This window comes from Pristis pectinata, chromosome 15 (genome assembly GCF_009764475.1).
Source record: "Pristis pectinata isolate sPriPec2 chromosome 15, sPriPec2.1.pri, whole genome shotgun sequence".
Taxonomy (NCBI): Eukaryota; Metazoa; Chordata; class Chondrichthyes; order Rhinopristiformes; family Pristidae; genus Pristis; species Pristis pectinata.
In genome coordinates, this window is record NC_067419.1 from 14,482,271 (window position 1) to 14,507,142 (window position 24,872).

General features: G+C 41.5%; 1 protein-coding gene across 4 annotated transcripts in view; it reads right to left on the reverse strand.

Annotated features, from left to right (window-relative positions):
- The window catches only part of ptprz1a (protein tyrosine phosphatase receptor type Z1a), a 206,266-nt gene extending 181,929 nt beyond the window's left edge, over positions 1-24,337 (reverse strand). For 2 of the 4 annotated variants that reach the window (XM_052030166.1, XM_052030164.1), the window contains exon 1: positions 23,560-24,337. In XM_052030166.1, the coding sequence (XP_051886126.1) occupies positions 23,560-23,611 (52 nt within the window). In that variant the 5' untranslated portion in view covers positions 23,612-24,337. The remainder of the gene's footprint in view (positions 1-23,559) is intronic. The other 2 variants (XM_052030165.1, XM_052030167.1) reach the window with 2 other exon arrangements.
- Positions 24,338-24,872: the final 535 nt, after the last annotated feature.

Genomic DNA, 24,872 nt, shown 5'->3' on the forward strand with positions numbered 1-24,872 from the left:
AAACAGTTATCTTTACTTTCTGTGAAGTTACTAGAGTGTGTGTGATACATTCCAGTGCAGATTTCCAGAAATAATGTTGCTGTCTTGCATTACTTCACTGCAACATTCAATGCCTGCACATTTTCACTAGTCTTCCAACTCAAGAATAGTATTGGCTATGAGAAGCATCTCCATCCTCTCCATGTAGAATATGAATGATTCAAATGCCTTCTTAGATAACCCCAGCGCCCCCTGCAACTATTTACTTTTGTGCTAAAACAGCATTACTCAAACCTCTTGCGTTTGCACTTCTACTCTGAACTTGTTCAGGCATGGCAGTGTAGGGGCAGGCACGGCAGTGTAGTGGTTAGTGTAATGCTATTACAGCACCAGGGACCCGGGTTCAATTCCGGCCACTGTCTGTAAGGAGTTTGTACGTTCTCCCAGTGCCTGTGTGGGTTTCTTCTGGGTGCTCCGGTTTCCTCCCACATTCCGAAGACATACGGATTAGGAAGTTGTGGGCATGCTATGTTGGCATCGGAAGTGTGGCGACACTTACAGGCTGCCCCGATAACACCCTATGCAAAAGATGCATTTCACTGTGTGTTTCGATGTACATATGACTAATAAAGATATCTTATCTTAACTGTGCCTCCCTTGTTTGAATTTTACTTTAAGATTGGCTATTGAGTCTTTAAAATCAAGTCATGTAGTTCAGTAAGCAAATAGCTGCCTGCTCTTTGGCTCTCTCCTTAATCTGTCCCATGGCTCACAGACCCATTGCTGTGGATTTGAAAAGTTTTGGACTGTCCGTCACTTTCCAGAGTTTTGAAGATCTCCTGATGTCTGGAATAGAGGAGCAACACTCTAAATACAAGGGAATTTTGGTTTCAATTGACTCTTAACACTGCCAATGCATCCATTAATCTGCTTTTCCATTATTCAGAAATCAGGATTAAGCTGGGGTCAGATGTTCACTCCGCCACTGAGTGAAGGTGTGAAGGACAAACACACTGAGAGGGGTAAGATGTAATTCAGATCTGGCCCCTCAGCTTTTGGCACCAGCCGCATGTATTGTAGCCCTACTCATTTGGGTGAGGGGTTTTTCCTATTTTATTGAATGCTTGTAGCTTTACACTTAGATTTGTTCTTTAAGTACCCTTGGCTTTATAATATCAATATAGATTCCATTATAGCTACATAGCCTTAAAATCATTGCATTAAGATGAATATCACTCTGATGTCATTAAGTGATTGGAAAGCTAATTAAAGAAGATATTATTTGATGCTTCAGTATGGCCTTTACCAGACTAATGAGGTTTAAACAATCCTAAGAGCTCAGGACACAATTAGGCTTAAAATAACAAGTTGTAATCACACAAGGCTGAAATTGAGTTTAGCCATCATCAGCTCATCGACATGCAAAACATGTTTCGAGTGCCTGCGCAGGAAAATGGACTTTATCAAGACCCAGAGCCGGATGACTTCCTCCATTCACTTATTTATTCGATTGCCCTGGACACGAACTCTGATTCTGATTCAACAGGGCTCTTTACAAATTCATTAGTCAAGAACTGCTGTCTAGGGGAGAGGTTGGGGGGTGGGGGGAGGAGGGAGTGGGGGGAGGGGAAGAAGAGGAAGGCCGGTTGGGGGGGGGGGGGGTGCGCATTCTCTGAAAGTCAATAAATACCCAGACCCTGATCCTTTGCATCCCAGAGTACTGAAGGAGGCGGCTATGGAAATAGTGAGTGGTTTGATTATCATTTTCCAAAATTCTGTAGATGCCAAGTAATTCCTGCGTATGGAACTATAGACCGACTAACGTAATATTGGTAATGGGGAAATGGTAGAGACCATTATAAAGGCATAACAAGACACTTAGAAAATAGCAACAAGATTAGACAATGTCGACATGAATTTCCAAAAACGAAATTACTTTTGACAAACATACTGGAGTTTTTTTTAAAGACGTAATTTGTAAAATGAATAAGGGAGAACCAGTGGATGTGGTGTACTTGGATTTTCAGAAAGCTTCTGATAAAGTCCCACACAGAGAGTTAGTGTGCAAAATTAAAGTGCATTGTACAGGGGATTATGGAGAACCAGAAGACAGGCAGACGGGCAAAAGTGTTAGAATGAACAAAGAATGTAACCTTGAAGACTCGGACCGAGATTCAATAAAGTTAATGCAACAGAGGGAAGCTGGAAACACAGAGCAGGATACAGTGGGCAGGGAAACAGGAGCAGAAAGAGATAATGATCAGAAACACATCACAGAAGCACAAGCTTGATAGCAAGCTGGCAATGGCCTAAAGCTGGAATTATTGCCAGTACTCTGAAGTTAGCTTTTTTTTAACATTTCAAAAATAAACTTTATGCATAATAAAAAAAATATACAAAGGGAGAAACAGTGCAAAAACAAAACCTTAAACATTCATGGTGGTTACCTTCAGTCGTGTAAACTTCAAAGAGAAAAAAAACACTAACAGAGCACCATTGCCACTTGCACCCTGAGGTGATACCCCTTTCATTGTTCCACCCAAATTTGCCCCTCCATGTCCAGTAGCAGAAGGAGCCCAGACTGTGGTCCTTCCCCACAGAGCCTTAGCTCTGGCTGCACCGAGCTTCAGTGCGTCCCTCTGCACGTACTCCTGCAGCCTGGACTGTGCCAGTCAGCAGCATTCCCTTACAGACATCGCGCTGTGCTGGAAGAACAATATGTTGTTTTGGGCTGACCAAAGGGCATTTTTCACCAGGTTGACGACCTTCCAGCAGCACTTGATGTCTGTCTCAGCGTGTGTCCCTGAAAATAGCCCATAGATCAGAGAGTCCTCTGTCATGCAGCTGCTGGGGACGAACCGGGACACGGACCCTTGCATCCGTCTCCACACCCTCTGAGCAAATCCACAGTCGGCAAAGAGGTGGGTGACCGTCTCCTCCCCACCGCAGCCGTCCCGAGGGCAGTGTGCTTTCGGGATGATATGTCACTTGTATGGGACAATCTGACTGTGAGATTTCCTCTCACCACCAGCCAAGCGAGGTCTTGGTTGCTTGTTGGGCAGATCTGGCGCTGAGGCATTCTGCCAGATGGCTTGGACCATTTTGCTCAGGGAACAAATCCTCAGGATCCATAGTATCCCTGTCCCACACGTCTGCAGTACATTCCGTGCTGACCACTGTCTGATGGACTTGTGGTCAAAGGTGTTTACTTGGAAGAACTCTTCCACAAAGGGCAGGTAGTGCGGCAACATCCAGCTGATTCAGGCATTGCGCAGTAAAGGGGCCAGGCCTCTCTTCCGCAGCACCAGGGACAGGTAGAACCTCAGCACGTAGTGACACTTGGTGCCCATGTACTTTGGGTCCACACAACGACTGATACTGTCATACACAAAGATGGTCATCAGGATGAGGGCAACGTTGGGTACACTTTTGCCCCCATTCTCAGGGGACTTGTGCATCCTGACCCATTGCTCTCACTCCATCTCGGACTCTCAGAAAAACTGGAACACATCCCAGGTGATTGCTGAGGCTGAGGAGCAAGGCCACACTTGTGCCAAGTACAGCAGCCCTGAGAGCATATCATACCTGATGACCAAGTTCTTCCCAGTTATTGACAGAGAACGCCTTTTCCACAAACCCAATTTTTGTTTGGCCTTCCCAATCTGCTCTAGCCAATTCTTGTTACACATCTCAGTTCCTCCAAACCAGATCCCCAGCACCTTCAGGTAGTCAGATCTGACGGTGAAGGGGATATTGGATCGCTCAGGACAGTTTCTGAAGAGTATGGCCTCGCTCTTCCTGCAGTTAGCTCCTCAGAGGAATCTATGGCATACCTGTGAAGTACAATGAGAGAACAGAAACTCATCAATCTTGTAGAACACTGAAGTTCTCTCAGGTATGGTGGCAACCCAGTGGTGACCAGTGGCAATGATGTGGTAAAAAGGGCAGCTGACTCAAAGCAGGTACGCACCCTGAAGTGCCTTTCATCCACAAGGCTCCTGGTGCTTCTGGAAGTCCTGAATGAAGTAAAAGCTGGGAGAATTCTGGGAAAAGTGTGCAGTATCATGGAAACAACCCTGAAGTCCCAGCCAGAGATGGATTCCTTTGAGGGTTCACATTAATGGTCCCTGCTCAGCATAATGTAGCCAGAGTAAAACAAGACAAGGAATGTCCCAGCTGAAGTGAGGACAAAGCAGCAATAGAGCAGAAAGCAGGGAGAGGAAGAAGACAAGTGCACAGCAAAGGTCCAAGGTACAGCAGTTGCAGAGGCAGGTGGGAGCCAGAACATAGGCTTATGCTTGTCTCTGCCGCACTAAGTGAGCAAAATGTTAAGATTTGCCTGTAGAGGAAGATCCCACAGGCTGAGGAAGTATTTGATTTTTCAAAGGTGATCTAAATATTCATGAGGACATGTGGCCATGTTCATCTGTCACATGCACAAGTTTGAAGGTTAGCGCTTTAAAAGTTCATGTTTGCAAATAAGCTGAATAGAAATGCGTACAAATTGAATAGTGTTTGCTGTAAATCTAAAGTACAGTTGTGAATGTGTTGTTATCACACACTGTTGGAGAATGCAAATGCCAACTCATACAGTGTTCAAATGTTATTGTAGTTAAAGTATGTATGTAACTAATTGCAATGTACCATATTCTCAATTTGATAATACAAATTAAAATCTGTGTTGATTTATCAGTGTGGATAATCTTCCATTGTAATCTTCCACACAAGGAGAGACCGATTAGACAGAGACTATATTCACCTGTTAATACAACTTTGTTCCCTTCTCTTCTTTTAAAGTGGAAATAGTGTGGTCGGCAGCTTTGGGAAGTGCTACCTTAAAATTGGGAGGCTTAAGTACGTTAGGAGTCACAGTCACACAGAAATATCTCGTGGCATTGTTTGTACTGTTACTTGCTATTCAGCAGAAGACGGATTGCCACAAGGCAAGGATGTGTTTACTTGACAATCTCAGTGAGTAAAATTTTGTAAACCTCAACTACAGAAGACAAGGACCCAGAAAAGCCATGTATTTATTGAATGGTGAGGGACTGGTATTCATATGGAGCTGGGAGTGCTTGTACACAAGACATCGAAGGCCAAGATAAAGCCAGTGAATGCTAAGTTCCCCTTTATTACAAGAGGGCATGATTTCAGGAATGAGGAAGTCCAAATGTAGTTATATAGGGCCTTGGGGAGACCGCACCTTGAGTATTGTGTAGAGTTTGAGTGCTTAAATGGAAAAGGATGTATTTGCCAGATCGGAAGTCCAGCAAAGACTTGCAATGTTGGTTCCAGGGATGATGGGCTTGCCATACAAGGAAAGACTGAGACTATATTCATCAAAGTTTAGAAGAAGGAAAGATCTCTTCAAAACTTTTAAAAAAAATACTTGAAGGGCTAACAGGCTAGATTCAGGGAAGACGTTTCCCCTGGGTGAAGAGTTAGATCTAGGGTAGCACAGTTTATGAAGAAGGGGTAGGCCATTTAGGAATGAGGCAAGGAGAAATTTTTCCAATCAGAAGGTGGCGAATCTTCAGAATTCTCCACCCCAGGAGGCTGTGGAGACTTGGTCATCAAGTTCATTCAAAACAGAGATTGATATATTTTTGAATATTAAGGGAATTGAGGGATAGGGTGATAGTGATAGAAAGTGACACCGGGGTAGAAGATCAGCTATGATCTGCAGCAATGGCAGAACAGTCTCAAAGGACCAGATGACTACTCCTTCTCCTTTATCTTAATGTTCTTAATAGTCAGCAGTAATCCCTCATAATCAGTGATGACATCTGTCAGTTTGGTGGATCTGCAGATAACAGACCACCTGTTCTGGATGAACACGTTTCTCAGTAGTTGGGTTAGAGAATCTTTGCTCAGGAGAGTGGGATATGCATCTATGGGTTGGTCCACCTTATTGTTAGTTACAAAAAAATGTTCTGAATCCTGTCTTAGTGCAGAACCCAGAATCCTCCAGCTGAGGTCCAACTCAATGATTTAAAGTTCAACTTATTTTTGTATTCAGATCCTCTTTTTCCAAAAGCAAGTATCCTTTGCTTATCTCTGATTTGCCTAGTGATCCTTTAAAGATTTATCACTATCCAAACCCTCAAAATAGTTTCATTTAAATTATACTCTCCATCCTGTTAAAGTTCGTTACTTAAAAATGTCATGACCCAGTGCCAAGGTTATGAAGCAACCATATGAACAATTGAAACTTTCTAATTAAATATTAAATGATTTTTTAGGACAATGGTTAATTAAACCTTAAAATTACTTCCTAAAGGGGTAAATGCGAACAACTTTGTCTCATTATTTTTCATCTTAGCATTATGATTAATTATAAAGATCGTAGCTACCAAAAATATGAACCAGACTAATTAATATAGTAGATGGCATGCCATAGTAATGAGTTGCTCTGTCATTACATTCTCCCACTAGTTAACGAGGGCAGGAAATAGTTTTCACTATTACAAACTCATGTGTCATCATACCAGACATCTGCTGACATCTTCCATGTTACATTGGTGTGTGAATAAAAAAAAAACTCCAAGTATGGCGAAACTAACTTAAAGAAGGAAACACGAATTTTTAGTACACCTCACTGCCCTGAAAATTTAGTGCACACTAATGGTGGTACTTGATGGGGATAGAAGTGGCAATAGTGACCATTTTGGCCAATGTCCTCCCAAGCTGCAGACTTCAAGTTCTGCCCATGGATGTGCATCTCTTTGACATAGAAAATATCCAGCGTTTCACTCTGTGCTTGGACACTGGGTTCGGGATGGACCAAAGAAGAAAATTCAGGACTTGTTGGGTGAAAGAGAGTGTCAGTTGGGTGAAAGAAAGTGTCAGTGTCATGGTAAGTTGGGGGTGCAGGATGAAAGCTAATTATTAATTGGTCAACTCTGTGCTGGGAAGTCCAGATTGTCTCAGGAGAAGACCATGATTTAGACGACATGGTCCAAATTAGCCTATAATACTCCAAAAGCAGTGTTGTGTGGGGAAATTGCCTTCGGGTGCAAAACTGAAAACAGCCCAGAAGTACCTGGTCATATTTCCAGCGTGACATCAACCACACAAAAAATGTTTGTTGTTACATCTTATTACAAAACACAAAAGTCAAATTTCAACTGGCATCCATTGAAAGAATAGCACAATTGAATTTCTGGATTATGTTTTCAGAAATATTTCAAAGTGCTTTGAATACAGCAAGTCAGTTTAAAGTGTGTTAACTGTATTTAGGAGAGCGTGGGAGTGGAGGAACACACAACAAGATCACAGAATAGCACTTACAGAAAATTGCTTAAAGCTGCTTTTTGGTAAAGGTAGAAATCCTGGCAAGGGACTGGAGACTCCCTATTTCAGGATTTAAAAAAAATCAGGATAATTAATTTTTATTTTAATTATTAAAGCAGACAAAAAAGGTCTCAGTATTTAACCTCTCACTCAAAGGAAAGCATCTCCAACAACAGAGCAATGTTAAACACTAAACCGAGAGGCAGCCATGATTATGTGCATAATCCTGATAGGGTGCAAGAAACACCTAAATGATTGACTCAGAGCACCAGCACCTTGACTAAATGAGGATGCTTTACATTGCTTTTCAAATAGGTGGGTACAAGTAGGTTCTGTAGGCTGAAGATAAAAATCTGCTGTATCAATTATTTATACATGCTAGGTTTCAATTCTGCAAGTTACAATGATCCATTTCACATATGGTATTATAAAAACATTAAATGCTCATGTTTCCTCATGTTTCTGATGAAAAGTATATTCATTTTTTAAAAAGCATTTCATATTTTAAAAGAATGTTGTATTGTAGAAATTGAACTTCTGTAAACGTAATAATCATGATATATGATACCACACAGATGGGGCTCATTCTTTAGGAAGGCTACCACTCTCCTGTCCTTTCTCTGTACCCCTGTAACTTCATGTCCTTCACATATTCATCCAAATCTTCTTATTGAAACTGCTTCCACCACCCTTTCAGGCAGTACAATCCCAATCACAGCTCCCCATGTGTTAAACATTAGAATATTGCCTCCACTTTTTTGGTCAATTTCTTTAATTCTGTTTTCCCTACTGACCAACATTTTAGCTAATAGAAATAATTTTCATTTACTTATCTGAGAACAATAGTCATGAATTTGAACACACCTATCAAATCTCCTCTTCCCCTTCCCTGCTCCAAGGAGAGCAAGATGAGGTACATAGGTGCTGCTCTCTTGAAATCAATCTGACCAAATTAAAAATTAAACTCATGAATTTTAATGATGTATTATGTACCAAGAATGATTGTCGAAATACACAAAGCAAGAACTCATTTAAAGCTATTGTAAATGTAAGCAAATTAGACCATTGTGGTCCAAATTACCTTTGTTGTTCATACACATTGTTATGTCTCGTTCCCAAAGCTCAGTTTCTTAATTACTCTTTAAGATTCAAATTTGTGTCTTAACTTGAGTTTATTTTCAGACTACAGGGTATGTGCTCCAGGAGATACAATGTGTATATTCCCCACATAATAATATGCAAAATATCATCTCTGATTTACCAACATCCTAGTGCTGATTATATTTTCTTCATCTTTTTGAGCCACCCCAAATCACTTGTGAAGAAATTACCTACAACTCTGCATCTTTGCCCATCTGTCCTCTGACCTCACTCATGTTCGTGAGCGTCACCTTTATTAGCTGGTGTATCTTCACAGCTGGATCTCTTGTCTCATGCTTTGCCTGTGGTGATTGGCATTTCTATTCCTGGTTTGTATTTCAGAGTGAAATCTGTAGCATTGAAAGTAACCTTTGCAGTGTTGCTAGCGCTCCATTTAGACATTTGTTGTTGATTTGCTCCAAGGGTCGATGATTGTTTTCCACTGCAAGTTTCCTTCTGGAAAGTTAGATGTAGAACTTTTCACATGCAAATCCAACTGTTAAAATTTCTCCTATATCAAGCTCACTTGTGTTTGCCAGTGTAAGTGCTTTAGACGCAAATGCTGTCATTTTGTCATCTACTTGTGAAGATGGTCTTTTTTCTCTGTTGTGGTGTGACAAGTTTGTCTTGGTGCACACCACCTCCTTAAGTCTGTTAAAACTTATTTCATGGGATTGTGGTCACTGGTATTTGGCACCTTACTTCATTAGTTCTCTTAGGTTTTCTGTATGTTCTGTTACGGACTCAGTGAATATCCCTTTGAAAGAAAGAGAGAAAGAAAGAGAGAAAGAAAGAAAGAGAGAAAGAAAGAAAGAGAGAAAGAAAGAAAGAGAGAAAGAAAGAGAGAGAGAAAGAAAGAGAGAGAGAAAGAAAGAGAGAGAAAGAAAGAGAGAGAGAAAGAGAGAAAGAAAGAGAGAAAGAAAGAGAGAGAGAAAGAGAGAAAGAGAGAAAGAGAGAGAGAGAGAGAGAGAGAGAGAGAGAGAGAGAGAGAGAGAGAGAGAGAGAGAGAGAGAGAGAGAGCGCGCGCGAGCGAGCGAGAGAGAGAGAGCGAGCGAGCGCGTGTGGTGTGCTTACGTCAATAGAAGACAAAGGACGTAATGACGTTGTTGAAGAAGTCGAGAGAGAGAGAAGGGAGAGAGACACCAGCCTGCTAGTTTCTCTATCGATGGATGAGAAACAATAACTGTGTCTGTTACTGCAATCCACATATGGAAATTGGAAGTAATCCGGTGGAGTTCACTTTGTTGCTGACCTGTAGAAGGAAACAGGTATTTGTGTGGACGACCACGATTCGGATGCTTTTCGGGGTGAGGAAGTCACTACCGAGTAAACACTGAGGTGTCGTTTGGGTTCCATCGTGGAACATTTGGATTTCGTAATTACTCTATCTACGTTCTCAACATCTACGTCTTATCTTCGGTCAACGGTGGTTGTTGAAGAAGCCTTTGCTCATGTTTCACCTTACGGCTGGCTGAACTGAACTTTAAGAACCATTCCTGGACTTGGAGTTTGGGACTTTGCCACACGCACACACACACACACGAAGAGTTTAGTTTTTGGGGTTAATGTTCAAGGTTTAACATTTTTGAATTTCTAACATACTAACATTTTTACTTTTATTTTTCGTATTATTATAAGTAGTGATTAATAAAATAGTTTTTAACACTGAATTATGACTCTGTGTTTCTTTTGTTGCTGGTTCGTAACAGTTCTGACATGGATGGACTCATGTATTGGATTAGCTTTAGAAAGCTTCTTAGTTCTTCCTTATCTTTTGGTGCTTCCATCTTAGTGATAGCTGTAACATTTGCTGGCCTTGTCTTACTGTCTGGTGTGTTTACCATTCTGAAGAACAGGTTGTCTTTGTTCTTTATTTGTTAGCACTTAGCTTGGGCCCAGCCTGTCTGGTTCTTTTCCTCATGGGGTTGACAGTCACAGGCTTGTCATCTGCTCCACACACCTGGATGTCATCTGCTATGCCCATTGCTCCCTCATATCTGGTATTATCTCATCAATCTTTTGCTTAAATACATCCTGGCTTACTCTAGAGGACAAAAGGTAATGTTGGAACATGCATCTTCCGAACAGCATGTTAAATGTTGGCAACAATGAAGATTCCACATCAAGGTTCACATTCTACGACCTGTTTCTGCATCATCTGTTGACAACATTGGCCTCTGCAAACACTGTTTCAGAGTTATTCACTTATTCCAGAGTTGGAATTGGGTAATGGTTCTTTTTGATAATGTGATTCATGTCTTTTTGGCTCAGACATATCCTTGCCATCCATTGGGCTTTTCTCTCTTCATAATGAAGCTTACCCACTGAGTGAGTTTAGTGAGTTATATACTGTGTGCCAGGCAAGGAGCTGAAGTATTACACTTAAATTGTTTTTACCTTCACTAAAGTGGCTTTCAGGGATTTTTCTTGAAGCATTTGCAATTCACTCAACACTTTATTTCCAGAAAGCATTCTTTCCTGTCAGGTAGCAGAGCAGTGGAGTCATAAGTAAATTGTCTTGCACACTTGGGGTATTTTGAATAAATGTAAAGTAAGCCTTTACATGTCCTCCTACAGTTGGGAGCTTTTCAGGGACATATGCTTGTATCACATTCAATCATTTTGTATTAGTGCTGCTGCGATATTTGCATAGTAAAAGCTAGAATACCCAGCACACCGTGCGCTCGACAGATATCAGTTAACTAAGAATAACCATTGACCCAATGTTAGTCCAAGTGCTCCCTTAGTGCTATTCCATTGCTGACCCAGGCGCTTCCTCAGTGCTACCTGATGTTGGCTCAACACTGCCCCATTGTCAGTACAGGTGCTCCTTTGGTGCTGACCCTCAACCAACCCGGACACACCCCAGGAAGTGCTAAATACCGGATCCAGCAGGGGATTGAAGTGCCGGATAACCAAGCTTTTACTGTGCACTGAAATCTTGTGAATTTGTTCAATTTCAAGTTATTTGCCCAACCACATATCAAAATCTTTACACTTTTCTGGATGTTCTGGTCATAGACACAAATCAAAGACGTATACATGCTCTGTGAGAAGTGGCCCAAGAGTGAACAACTAAGGTCATTCTGAGCAAAAGGGAACAAGTTATTTTGCTACTGAATTTTGGGGAATTCAATGCTGTTTAAGGGTAAATGGATACAGGTGTGAGTACTGTTATGAATATTCATTTTTAAAATTTCTTTAAGCTTTCACTGATTCATAAATTATACATAATCAATTCTGCTACAGGGAAGATCTTTCATAGTACAAAAGTAAACAGGAATTATATTTATTATTTAATACATCTAATATTTTTTTTAAAAATCAGTGCTTGGATCATTGTGCCAGCTCACAACCAATTTCAGTTGTTGCCCAGTTTTTGTAGCGTGCAAAAAGATGCCTTGAAATGGTCTTTATACAATTGTGCACTAACTATGAATTAAGTGTTTAACTTCCTATGTTTGTGGCTCTATTTTATTAATTTCAAATAAACCTGACAAACAACATCCTATAATTAAAGAGTGTATAAAGGCAATTGACATATACTGCTGAGAACACTTTCACATGATGGTTGCGCTGCGCAAAGGAATTTAATCTAAAACCTGATCACTAAATACATTCAGGACCTTGTCCCATGGAACAAGCAGTTTGCCAGGTTACTCCAACCCTCTGAATGCAGTGATATCAAAATTCAACCTCATTTGGGTGAAACTCATTCATTCGAAACTCATTCATTCTGTGGCCTGCAATCATGCTTGCCACTCACACAGAACCTCCACAGACACACAACACCTGCTTTTGTACTGTAGCAGTTGAGACTGACACCTGGCCTAGAAATCTGATCACGTGGGTCTGTTTTTCCTCAGTTTATCAAAATTGATTGTTTTCTGCAGGGGTATTGTGAATGCTTTCCAGGTCAGTGTGCAGTACTGATTTGCACATCAAATGCCCACGTAATTATGAGACTCCTCATGCAATGCCATTTTAGTGAGTTGCCAGAAAAAAACTAATTAAGGTGCTTGCAAACATAGGGAACTCCCGAGTCCAACTCCTTGTAGTGCAGCAGTTAAGTTTGAAGGGGTCTCCCACATCAGGTCTCAGTCCAGCACAGGGATCCTAATGGGTAGGACCACTTCCATTTAACTGCTCCCCTTCAGGTCCCAAACCCTCTCCTCCCTACCTTAGTACCAATCCCCACCTCAGGACCTGCACCACCCCCCACCCGTCCACCTACTGGTCCCCAGGCCAGACACACAGCTGCCTACAATGCCCACCTACCCATCTCAGGCCCCAACTCACTGGCCGACACCTCTCCCGGCTCACCAGTTACCAGAACACAACTTTCTTCCAACCCCCTGTTGGATTCGACTCTTTTAATTAGTCTTTTTAACATGTATAGCCAAGACAAAGGGAACAAAAGGAAGCTCGGGCCGGGGGGAGGAAGAGCAAGAGAGTGATTAACAAAAAGCAACACTTTTTATACCTGAGATAAGAGATGCTCCTTGGCTAACAAGAGTCCAATCAGGAAACCTATTCGATACTTGGGGCCAAACCGACCAATGAAAAAACCACATACTCACCTAACGGACGAACCAATAAGCTAGCAAGCGGCCATTCCTTGTGCAGCCACTTGAGGTGTATTAAAAAGTGTCACTTTCTGTTAATTACTCTCTTGCTCTTCCTCCCCCCGGCCCGAGCTTTCTTTTGTTCCCTTTGTCTTGGCTCATCAAAGCTAGTGCCATGTGCTCTGTGACTGTTTCTTTGTTTTAAACTTTCCAATAAAACTTTGTGAAGCACCAAGTTGTTTTCAACTCATTCCTGGACTCCTGAAAGAACCTGTGGATTTGAAAATAACTGGATCTGGCACCCTTCTCCCAGTCCATGACTCACCCCCCTCATGAAGTCTCCACTCCCACCCCACAGGCCTTCCTTTCCCACTACCCTCCTGAGCTCATTCAACCAGGCTTCATCCTGACTAACCCAACCCCTCTGCTAGCTCAACCAGGGTGGACTTAATGGTGGCAAAGATTTTGCACTCCTTTACAAGGGTAGGGCCAAATCTATTGCGCATTACATTTTGGACCTCATGCAGTACAATATATTACTGTAGCAGGAGCCACAGACAAAACTCACAATCTGGTTCACCGAACAATAGAATATTAGCTGGAGTGGACCATTCACAAGAACACAGATCTTACTGAATGGCAGAGCAGACATGAGGAGCCAAATAGCCTATTTCCTGCTTTTATTTCTTATTCCTTATTTTTTAACATTAACCAGGCTCAACATTGAACCAGTAAATAAAAGACAAAGAGTGCAGATGCTGGAAATCTGAAATAAAAAACAAAAATAGCAAGAAAAACTTGGCAGGATAGGTGGCATCTGCTGAAAGGATCAAAGCTTTGGGGGCATAACCCTTCGTTAAAACTTGGAAAAGGTGGAGATGCAAAATCCCTCTCTTTCCCACTTCTGATGAGGGTGGCAGGCCTAAAACGTTGACCATTTCCTGCCTGTCCCACTGAGCTTTTCCAGCATTTTCTGTTTTTATTTCAGTACTTAACCATGTTGAAACACCATGTGTTCTCTGCACTGAAAAACAAACCCCTCCCATGCCATGGAGGTCACTACACTTTCTAATTGGAGTTTTTATGTGGAGACATTCTTTCACTCAGTGGAAGGTGTACTTGGACAAAACAGCAGCAAATTCATTGTCACAGTCAGATAAGCTCATACAAAAGCCCCATCGGCATTCCGGTGCCCCTGTGAGGATTCCTGGGAATCATCTTGTCTGTTAGCGTCCCATAACAAAGCTGAATCTCGTGGCTGAAGAAAGTGTCCTGCTTCAACCTTTAAGGAAAAAAAATACTAAGCCTCAGCCTCTCCATCTGATGCAGCTGATATGACAACAATTGCAGTTGGTACTTTGTAGATGCAGCACGTTGAAAAAGTTTGCCAGAAGTTGAAAATAAATTGTTTCCGTGTTTCAATCTTGCACCAAACCCCCACTGAAAACAAGCAAGTCCCTTACAGACCATTATTCTTCTCAAAAAAAAGCTCTTAAATTTTCACAATGACATTATTTCTATATCAAACAGGTCAATGAACAAGAATTCACAAGTCAGAAGACCATCAATACAAAGAGAACAATGCAGAAAAAAGGGGGAAAGAAGTCTCCCAGACTGGCTCAGCACACTACCACATTATCACCACCAAAAAGACCAAGTAATCAGAGCAGCCAACCAGATCTGACTTTACCAATGGGCAACCTACATGTAGCAGTTGTATTGCTGCCACTTAAACTTTAAATCTTCTCATAAGGTATAGTTTTAATGTGTGGTTAAAAGAATACTATTAATCACTTCAGATATATTAAAAGCCTTTCTAATTTACAGATCACTGCACTTAAACACAAGTACTTTGTGCCACTAATACTTTGTTTAGTAAACATTCATATCAAATTACTCCATTTTTAAGAGAAATTTATACCAATTTCATTAAGTAAAATGTTTTATATTAACCATAGACATAAATTAAAACATTTGAAAATTTAAATCTGTTCCCTCCCACAGTGCAGTGGACAGTGATTAGTACATAAACTTTCTTCTAAAAAGAAAGGAGTGTATGATGTGAAAAGAGAAAACCAATAAGCAATGATATCTCATGAAAATTATCTTGGTGGTGGTTGTGAGCAGAGAAAGATGTGCAGAATTTGTTCCATGGTGTTTTTGGACAACTTGAAGTCTCTTTACTGATGAGCACTTCTGCAGGCATGTTTCAAAAAAATGATGATTAACACTGCATTTTATCATTTGCACACAAGAGACAGGCCTGTGCATGTACCAAACAAAAAAATACTTCTTTCTGTTGGTTGCATTTTTAACTCATCCAACACAATTTCTGTTATAAAACTACTGAATTGGTTTACTTCATAACCCTGATCCAATTTATATGAAATTACAGGTCTTTTTTCCAGTTTCATGTTCAGTTCATTGGGCATATAATTGACTCCTTCTTTACAATTAATAAATAGATTCAATATATGGACGGATTTAAAATCTCAAACATTACATTGCCTGGGCCAATGATCTAACCTACTGCAGATGCTTGCATGAGGGTAAATTACCCAGTATGTGACTAGAAATACTGTTAATCCATTAAGTGCTTTTGTTTCACTAACTAAATACTACATTGGTAGAAGTTCTGTTCCTTCACTTCTGTAAAGAGAAAGATAAAAAGAGCCAATAACCCCCTCTTGAAAATGTGTGGCTTTATGGCTGTTGCTCGTAACCTTTGTGATTATATCGCATAAGAAAGCTCAGAAGTAAAAGATAACGTGCTTAGAGTTGTATTGCACCCAACTCAACAGGAGAATGTTTCAAAGCACAGATGCAATGTTGGGAACAGGTCAGGAAATTTGCAAACAACCAGATCTTATAAAGGGAGGTGAATGGCCAAACTTATTTTGGGCTGTTGGTTGAGGGACATTGTTGACCAGCACAACCCAAAGGAATCCAGAGGACAGATGGTCCCTCGTTTAACTTCCCCACATGAAAAACAGGATCTCCAACAAGTGTTAACTTATTGGCTAACATCAACTGCCTTCTAAAGAAGCCATTATTAATGTGTGAGCCTTGGAAAAAGAGTCAGCAAACTGTTCAACCACATTGAATATTCCAGCAGAATTTAACATATAACAGTATAGCACGGGACAGGCCATTCGGCCCATGATGTTGTGCCAATCTTGATGCCAATTTATACTAAATGTCCTATTCCTGTGTATCATCCATATCCCTCCGTTCCCTTCATAGTCATGTGTCTATCAAAAAACCTCTTAAACTCCACCAAACTGCCTGCTTCCACTACTACCCCCGGTAACCCATTCTAGGCACTTACCACACACTGCATAAAAACTTCCCCCTCTAACCTTAAAAGCATGTCCTCTGTGTTTGACATTTCTACCCTGGAGAAAAGATTCTGACTGTCTACCCTATCTACGCCTCTCATAATTTTATAAACCTCTATCAGGTCTCCCCTCAGCCTCCGATGCTCTAGGTAGAACAACCCAAGTTTGTCCAACTTTTCCTTATAGCTCATATCCTCTAATCCAGGCAACATCCTGGTAAACCTCTTCTGCGCAACGTAATCCTGTACTTACCCCATGCTCAAATATGCACACTTCCTTCGAAGGACTTGGACTATGACCTGGTAGCAATGCTGCTAAGTCTTATCCTCTCTACTCCAAGTTTAAGTATACAACCCTAGGAGATCAACTAATCCAGCATCATGTGAAGAAGAGCGGTGGTTGATGTTGGTCAGCACATGAACAATCCAAGGAAGTATCTTTGCCATAAAAAAAGGAAGACATGGCTGCCATTTACATAACTGAGCAGTCAGCCTTTCTAGATAATGCAACAGCTTCACATAGGTTTTGTTGAATCCTAGAATCCGAGTTGTACAGCACAGACAGGCCCTTCAGCTCAACTTGTCCATGCTGACCAAGGTGCCTACCTGAGCTAGTCCCTTTTACCAGTATTCTCACAAATGCATCGCTAAACCTTCCTTACCCGTGAACCTGTCCAAATGTCTTTTAAATGTTGTAATGGGACCTGCCTCCACCACTTCCTCTGGCAGCTTGTTCAATATACCCACCACTGCCCCTCAGGTCCCTTGGTACTGGTTTATTATTGTTGTTAGCATCGAGGTACAGTGAAAAACCTGTCTTGCATACCAATCATACAGGTCAATTCATTACACAGGGCATTGAGGTAGTACAGGGTAAAAACAATAACAGAATACAGAGTAAAGTGTCACAGCTACAGAAGAAGTGCAGTGTAGGTAGGAAGACCATAACAACGTAGACTGTGAGGTCAAGAGTCCATCTCATTGTATAAAGGAACCTTTCAATAGTCTTGTCACAGTGGAATAGCTGTCCTTGAGCCTAGTGGTACATGCCCTTGAGGTCCTGTATCTTCTGCCTGATGGGAGAGGGGAGAAGAGAGAATGACCCAGGTGGGTGGTGTCTTTGATTATGCTGGCTGCTTCACCAAGGCAGCAAGAGGTATAGACAGAGTCCATGGAGGGGAGGTTGGTTTCCATGATGTGCTGGTCTATATCCACAACCCTCTGCAGTTTCTTGTGGCCCCGGGCAGAGCAGTTGCCATACCAAGCATCCAGATAGGATGTATCAATAAAAGCTGGTGAGTGTCAAAGGGGACATGCCAAATTTCTTTAGCCTCCTGGGGAAGTAGAGGCGCTAGTGAGCTTCCTTGGCCGTGGCATCTACGTGGTTGGACAATACAGGCGATTGGTGATGTTCACTCCAAAAACTTGAAGCTCTCAACCCTCTTGACCTCAGCACCATTGATGTCGACAGGAGCATGTACACAGCCCTCTTTCCTCCTCTCAACTTAAACCTATGCCCTCCAATTTTTGATTCCCATATCCCGTGAAAGAGACTGTGACCATCTACGTTATTTATGCTCCTTATGATTTTATAAACTTCTACAAGGTCACCCTTCAGTTTCCTTCACTCCAGGGAAAACAGTCGCAGACTATCCAGTCTCTCCTAATAACCCAAACCCACTAGTCTCAGGAACATCCTTGTGAATCTTTTCTGCACCCTCTCCAGCTTAATTACATCCTTCCTATAACATGACTCCTACCACCAAGCCAATTTTGTATCCAATTGACTAGCTCACCATGGATCCCATGTGATCTAATCTTCGAGACCAGTCTACCATGCAGGACCTTGAGACCTCATCGGGGAGTTTTCCTAAAGGAAGACATAATTGCCAGTGTAGTATAGATTCACTAGATTGATTCATTTGGCAAAGGGGGTGCCCTATGAGGACACTGAATAGGACTGGCATGAACTCATTGGAGTTTAAAAGAACAATGAGCCATACAAGACTCTGAAAGGGATTGACAGGGTAAATACTGGGAAGATATTCCTTCTGGGTGGGGGTCCGGAACTAATGGGCACCGTCTTGGTTCATGAGGTTAACCATATGGGACTCAGATGAAATAAAATTTCCTTAAGCGGAGGGTTGCAAATCTTTGGAATTCTCTACCTCAGTGAATTATGGATGCTCAATCAGCGAGTATATTCAAGGCTGAAATCAATATAATTTTGAACACAAAGGAGATCAGTGAACATGTTCGGCAGGAAAGAGAACAAGTTACATGATCAGCCAAAAGTTTACTGAATGGTAGATCAGGCTTCAGGGGCTTTACAGTTGGACTATCCCTGCTTCTATTTCTTTTGTCTTAGTATTATTGAAAATAAAACACAAGAACAAATTGTTGGAAGTATTGGTTGAGGGGAAGTCTAAAAGAATTTGAGGTAATCACCTTCATTGTTTCACACAAAAGAAGGTTTGATGATGATGAGGTGTATTTTAATTATTCCCCTGGAAATTTCATACAAGGCAATTGTGAATTAAGGTTTATTGGCCCTAAACAAAATATCTAATCCATGGCTATTATTGTGCAAATTCAGACAGCTGCGGTTCTTAAATCAATTTCCTTCAATCTTTATTTAATTGACTGTGAAGAAACTTTACAAACATCAATGTCTTCATCACTTGGTATCATTAACGTGAGGATAAATGAATGATGGATTGAGAAAAAAAAACTACATTGGTAGCCCACGTGGGTTCACATTTTGGACCTACATGGGCAATTCTTTCCTGTTCAGTCACACAACTTCTTCCAGCACGTTTTCCAATGCTTCAAAAAGTCATTCTTCATTGAAAAATTCCATTTACATTAATAAAATTTACAAATCTTCAGATAAACATAACTTTGCATTCTCAGCTTTTAGTCATGTTGCTAGTACTCTTCTGCTAGTCTGACCATAAGGATCTCTCTTGCATCTTTCAATTCCCTTTATTTAAAAAAGCCTGAGATCATGTCCTCTAATGAAAACTGTTTTAGCCTCCCTAGTTATTCTACACAGATAATACTCATTATCCAAACAGACAGGAAACTCACGAAAACAGTGCGATGACTCTACTTGAAACCTTTTCTATGCTTCAATGTGTTCAATATTAGAATGACCAGAAACTGAAGCAACAATCCACTTCCGGTCTCATTAAAGTTTTATACAGTATCAGTATCATGTCCTGGGGCTCTTTTCATTTCCATCAACTCTTCACTTTATAATATTAATCTCTGCAATCACTTTACTGCAGCATATTTACAGTTTCAACACAAGTTAATCATATTCATTTTATCTCTTAACTACATTACTTGCCAACTAAATCCCTTTTAAAAAAAATAACAGCTTCTTTGGAACCAACATGGATTACCTTACATTTCTCAAAATTCCTTCCAATCTGGCTTTCCATAAGTCATGCCCAAATATAAAATTAGCTGTATTTAGGGTTGACAGAAGAGATGATACATAATTTTAATCATGATGTGATTGCCCATAGGTTATATATCAATGATGCATGTTTTCCAAAAAAAAACAAATTTCAAGATATTCTGGTTTTAAAATACCATTTGCCTTGTGTTCCTCCAGCTGCTAATTCTTTGCAGTTCTTCTGGAGTGCAAGACCCTCACAGCGAGACATCCACCTTTGCCAAAGTAACAGTTACAATGTCTGACAGTGTAAAGTCACATTCTAAAAAGAAGCTTTTACTGTGTGTAATTTATGAAATATCAATTTACTTAAAAAGGGCTGATACATGCTTCTGTGGCACTGAACTCAATTAAAATACAGCCAACAATTATCCTGTGACTAAGAAGTTGGACCTGGGAGTAGGAGTTATATTGGATTTGTACTCAACTTCCAGCATCTTCAGCATCAAAGCAAAAAGAGACCGTTGGATAAGCCCCCTTCATCCATGAAATCAAATGCTTAATTGCACACCATGAGGTGGCAGAGGGATGCCACTGAGATAAGGGGAAAAAAAACAATGACGGAAATGCGGTTCCCACATGGCATTCCTGGCAGCTGCAACTCTGAGTAGTCCCCCTCACAATCTTGAGGATGGAAGAATGATATATAATGCAACTTAAAAACAAATGAACCCAGATCATTAACGCCCTCTCAAATATTACTGACATCTTCTGAGGCTTTTTGACACAAACTACCAACACATAAGTGATGTCATCAGAAGATTTCAGAAAATCTGCAGCTTGGAGTTTTTTCTAGCAAGGACCACAATGTAAATTTCAAATGCTCCAGTGACTCCTGCAGAGTATATCCCATGGATTCTCCTGGTCAACTGTCTATTTGAAGTCCTGGGTCAGGCTTAAAGAAGACAAATAAAGAAAGATAAGTCACAAGATTCATAGGAGAAGGGAAGAAAGGATTGCTCTGCTTTAAATATTTAGCCTATTTTCTCGTTAAGGTGGCATCAGCGGAGTTGTTCTAGCAACAATAAGCTTGTTGAAATGAATCTTTCTGGGGATTCTGGATAGGTTTATTGAGCTGGTTCTAAATGTTGCTGTGCCAAGTGCATGGACTCAATTTATTTCCATGAAATGTTTAATCCATTCCTTTAATTTTGGTCTCTATGATACTACATGGTAACTAATCACCCAACCATGGGAATCTTCACTGCCATGTTTCCAGACTGGATTTCACTGCAGTTCTCAAAATCCATCAACACACATTTGAAGTCTATTGCTGATGTCTTCCAATGACTTTAGTATTCCAATTAGAACTTTTCTATGATATCCATACACTCAAATGGATAATAAGTGTTAGTTAATGAGCAAAAGCATTAAGACAGAATTACAATTTACATAAAATGCACAGAGGTAGAGAAAAAAAAGAAAAAATGAATGTAATTTTACAAAGAGGGAAATGATATCTGGAAGTATCTAACCAGATTGGAATCAGCTCAACTCTTCTGGTTTTGTTAATGGAAATTAGTAGTGGATTTTGATGAAAGTTGGAGAAAGCAAAATATACACAAGTTTATATGGGAGAAAAAATTCAATCACAAAATTTATAGTCTTGTGTAATATAATACTATCCAATTATTATACAGATTTTCAGCACCTGCAAGGATTTGCTTTTGGATTATCGTTTAATCTTCTTTAAACAACTTGTTTTCCGATCCATATGGTAATGTATAAACAATTACTAGATAAAAGTTTATTTTCCATGGTACATTCTTTATTTTCATCTACATATTCTGATCCACCTGGATTCAACTGTGGTACAAGAAATCTAAAACTCCTATGGGTTTTATGAAAACAAAACTGGACCACTAAGGCAAGAAAGGTCAGTGCAGCATTCAAAATTATTAGCACAAGTGTCAACTGAAGATTATTTTTAATTAAGAGAATGTTTCATAACAGCTTCATCACCAGAGCAGGAATAAAATTGCACAGAGTTAGTAATGGGATAGAAAGGACACAGACCAGTGAATTAGTGGGCAAGAGGTCAGATGTGACTTTCTTTTTTCTCAATTTCATTTCTAAATCAATCCTAAGGAATCAGCCACCAGTAATTCTGTATAAATGCAGATATTTCAGGTAAATTTACCACATTACTATTATATATTGAGATGATTACTATTCCCTGGTAATTCACACACCTATTATTGCCGGTGATTACATTTAAAGTTGTGCATGATGCACGGGTATGGATTTTATTTTGCCCAAAGACACTTAAAATTTCACAGAAAGCATCCAATTATTTTTCATAAAATGCAAACGGTGCACCTCTCGACATGGACGAGTTTAAACAGCATCTAATTGTTTCAAGAGACTTTTTAAAACTGCAAATCAACAACTATCACTTAAGTAAATTTTGCTCGGTTAACTTGGTTGCAAGAAATTGAATGGTAGGTCCGACTGACCTACAATTAAAAGCACATCCAATAACCAAGGCTGGATTATGAGTCATCGGCATTCTGGCCTCGAATCCACAGGGAACTGCCCAATCTAATCGTACATCGGACCATTTATCAGAAAGGACAGTTTCATCAATGTCTGGGCTGGATTTCAACCCAAGCGGCAGAGGTGAAAGAATATGGTTCAGCAGAGTTCATTCACCACCTGTCAGTTCTGCTTCCTCCATCGCCCCCTCCTCCAATCATTGTCATCCAAACTTGGTTTAGCACTGGGATTAGTAATTGCATAGCTGACCATTTAGAAGAAGCTTGTTTTCAATGAGTTTTACTAGTCTCAATCAATGGGGTGCAATCCACCGTGAGATAACTAGCACCGGTGGCGAGTAGGACATGCCGAGCAGCCGGCCTATCGATTGGAATTTTGTATTTCTTTTTATCCATCTGTATGCTCTCACTCTCTCGCTCCTCCGTGCATGAGAAACAACCCCAGAGTAATCAACCAGTGCTCAACAGACGCTGACAGCAGAACCAGTCAAGAACAAAAGAGCTGCAAAACGCATTGTATCAGGATAAGACCGAAAAATTACCTTCTTGGCCGTGGGGTTTACAAGGAGAGCAAGTGCGGCATATCGCACCGTTAAATGCACATGCTCTCAATTTATATTTCAGCAAGATCAAAACGACAGCAAGTCCCTCTCATGACATTTAAATGTGGCCCTACATGTGCCGTAAAACTGAAGGTTTGCCACAGCACATTAAATGCTGAAAGGTAAGTTTACACCGACACAGGGGCAGAGGCGGTAAAGAGCGTGCGTTACCCAAAGTGCAGGGGCAAATCAAATCGGAACTCTTTAGAAGCCCCAATCACTTGAGCTCTTCTCGCAGCTGGTCCACTCTCAATATCCTTAAAGCTTTAGCGAAGGTGAACAAGTGCTAGGAGAACGGGAAGTCCTCTCGTATCCAGCGGTCTTCCCCCCCCCCCCCCCCCACACCCACCACTGCGACTCCGCACGATGGTGCGCTCCCTCATCCACATAAATCTGCAAGCACCCCACAGCCCCAAGGTTCTGTCACCGGCCAACAGCATCAAAACTCTGAAAAAGGCCAAATAAAGGTTCTGGGTTTGGATAAACAACCTGCACTCAATCGGGAGCCAGTTCTCTCCCTCTGCGTTGTTAACACAAGCCTTCGGCAACTGTTAATACAGAACCCCCTGGATACAAACGATTCATTAAATATTTCCAATGAGTGGCGATTGTCACAGGAAATGTGACTTTCAATGGATTTTAGGCAGGTAGAGGTGGTCGGCTGACGGTATAACGTTACACTCACCCACTTGACAGATACACAGGAGTGCAAGGACCCAGCGAGAATCGGGCTGCATGGCCAACCGGGCTTGCTCCGCCGACAACTTGTTGGATGTGAAGACAGGCTACACAGCCCGTCTCGTGAAGACCTTCCTCCTGGTTTCCGTCGCTATTGCTGCTTTGAGTGAGGCGGGGGGAGCCGTGTATGGAGCCCGCGACGAGGCAGCCGAGTGAGGCAGAACTGCCTTCTCCGTGAGTGACTGCTGAGAGAGAGAGAGAGAGAGAGAGAGAGAGAGAGAGGCTGAGCAGAGCACCTCGATCTGGCTGTGTGTGTGCGAGAGAGAGAGGGAGGGAGAGCGAGAGGCTGAACCTCAATGAATGTGAACTCTCGCCTGCCTATTGCAGTGACAGGCACTCGAAGCCAGTGAATGAGAACACCCCACCAAATGAGTGAACAGGGCAAAGCCTGAGCTGTCAGCTTGTGCGTGAATGTGATCTGCCTCACTGTGTGTGAGAGAATTTCAGCTGCCTTTGTACTGGATTCCGGGAGACCAAAGCCTGTCAGCCTGCTCCTCGCCTTCCCAATAATAAATCTGGCTCCCTCCGCGCCACACTAGCATTGGACTCCCATTTTTCTCTTGAGCTCTGGCTGAGTGCCGGATAAGGGATGGGAGGTGGGGGGTGAGGCGGGAGAAGAGGAAGGTTTCGCCGTTCTCATAATCCAGTCTTAACGAACGGCTTTATGAAAGCAGCCAACAGACTCCCATGTGGATTTTTTGGGGGTTCCGGATCCACGACTTCTTAGGGCAATAGTGCCCTGGTATGAACCACAGCCTCGTCCCCCAACGCCCTGAACCCCGAGGGCACAATCAGCTGCGGTGCAACTCCTACCCAGCCCGAAGGTCTCGTTTCAGGAAAACTCGGGCACTTCACCTGAACACTTTCCTAAGTTTAAAGGGTTTCATTTCTTTAGCAGAGAGAAGGAATCTCTCCCCCACTGCTAGGAAACAAGTAAAATACTGTCGAAGCTGGAAATCTGAAATAAAAATGCTCAGAGGGGAAATGCGTTTTGGAATGCATTTGGAGATTGGAAATGCTTAGCAGAGGGGAACTGGGCTGGGGATCAAAGCGTTGGGGGGGGGAAATCATGAAATAAACACGTTTTAAAGCGGAGAAATAGAGAGGGAGGAAGAAACTAAAAGGGGAGGTTAAATAATTGAAATAAAGACGAGGCAAGGCAAAAGGGAAAATATAATGGGACAAGTGAGAAAGCTAAGGGGTTCTGCAGAGGTGGAAATGCCGGTGTCCGCGGCATTCGGTAGCTGCTCCTGGCCAAGA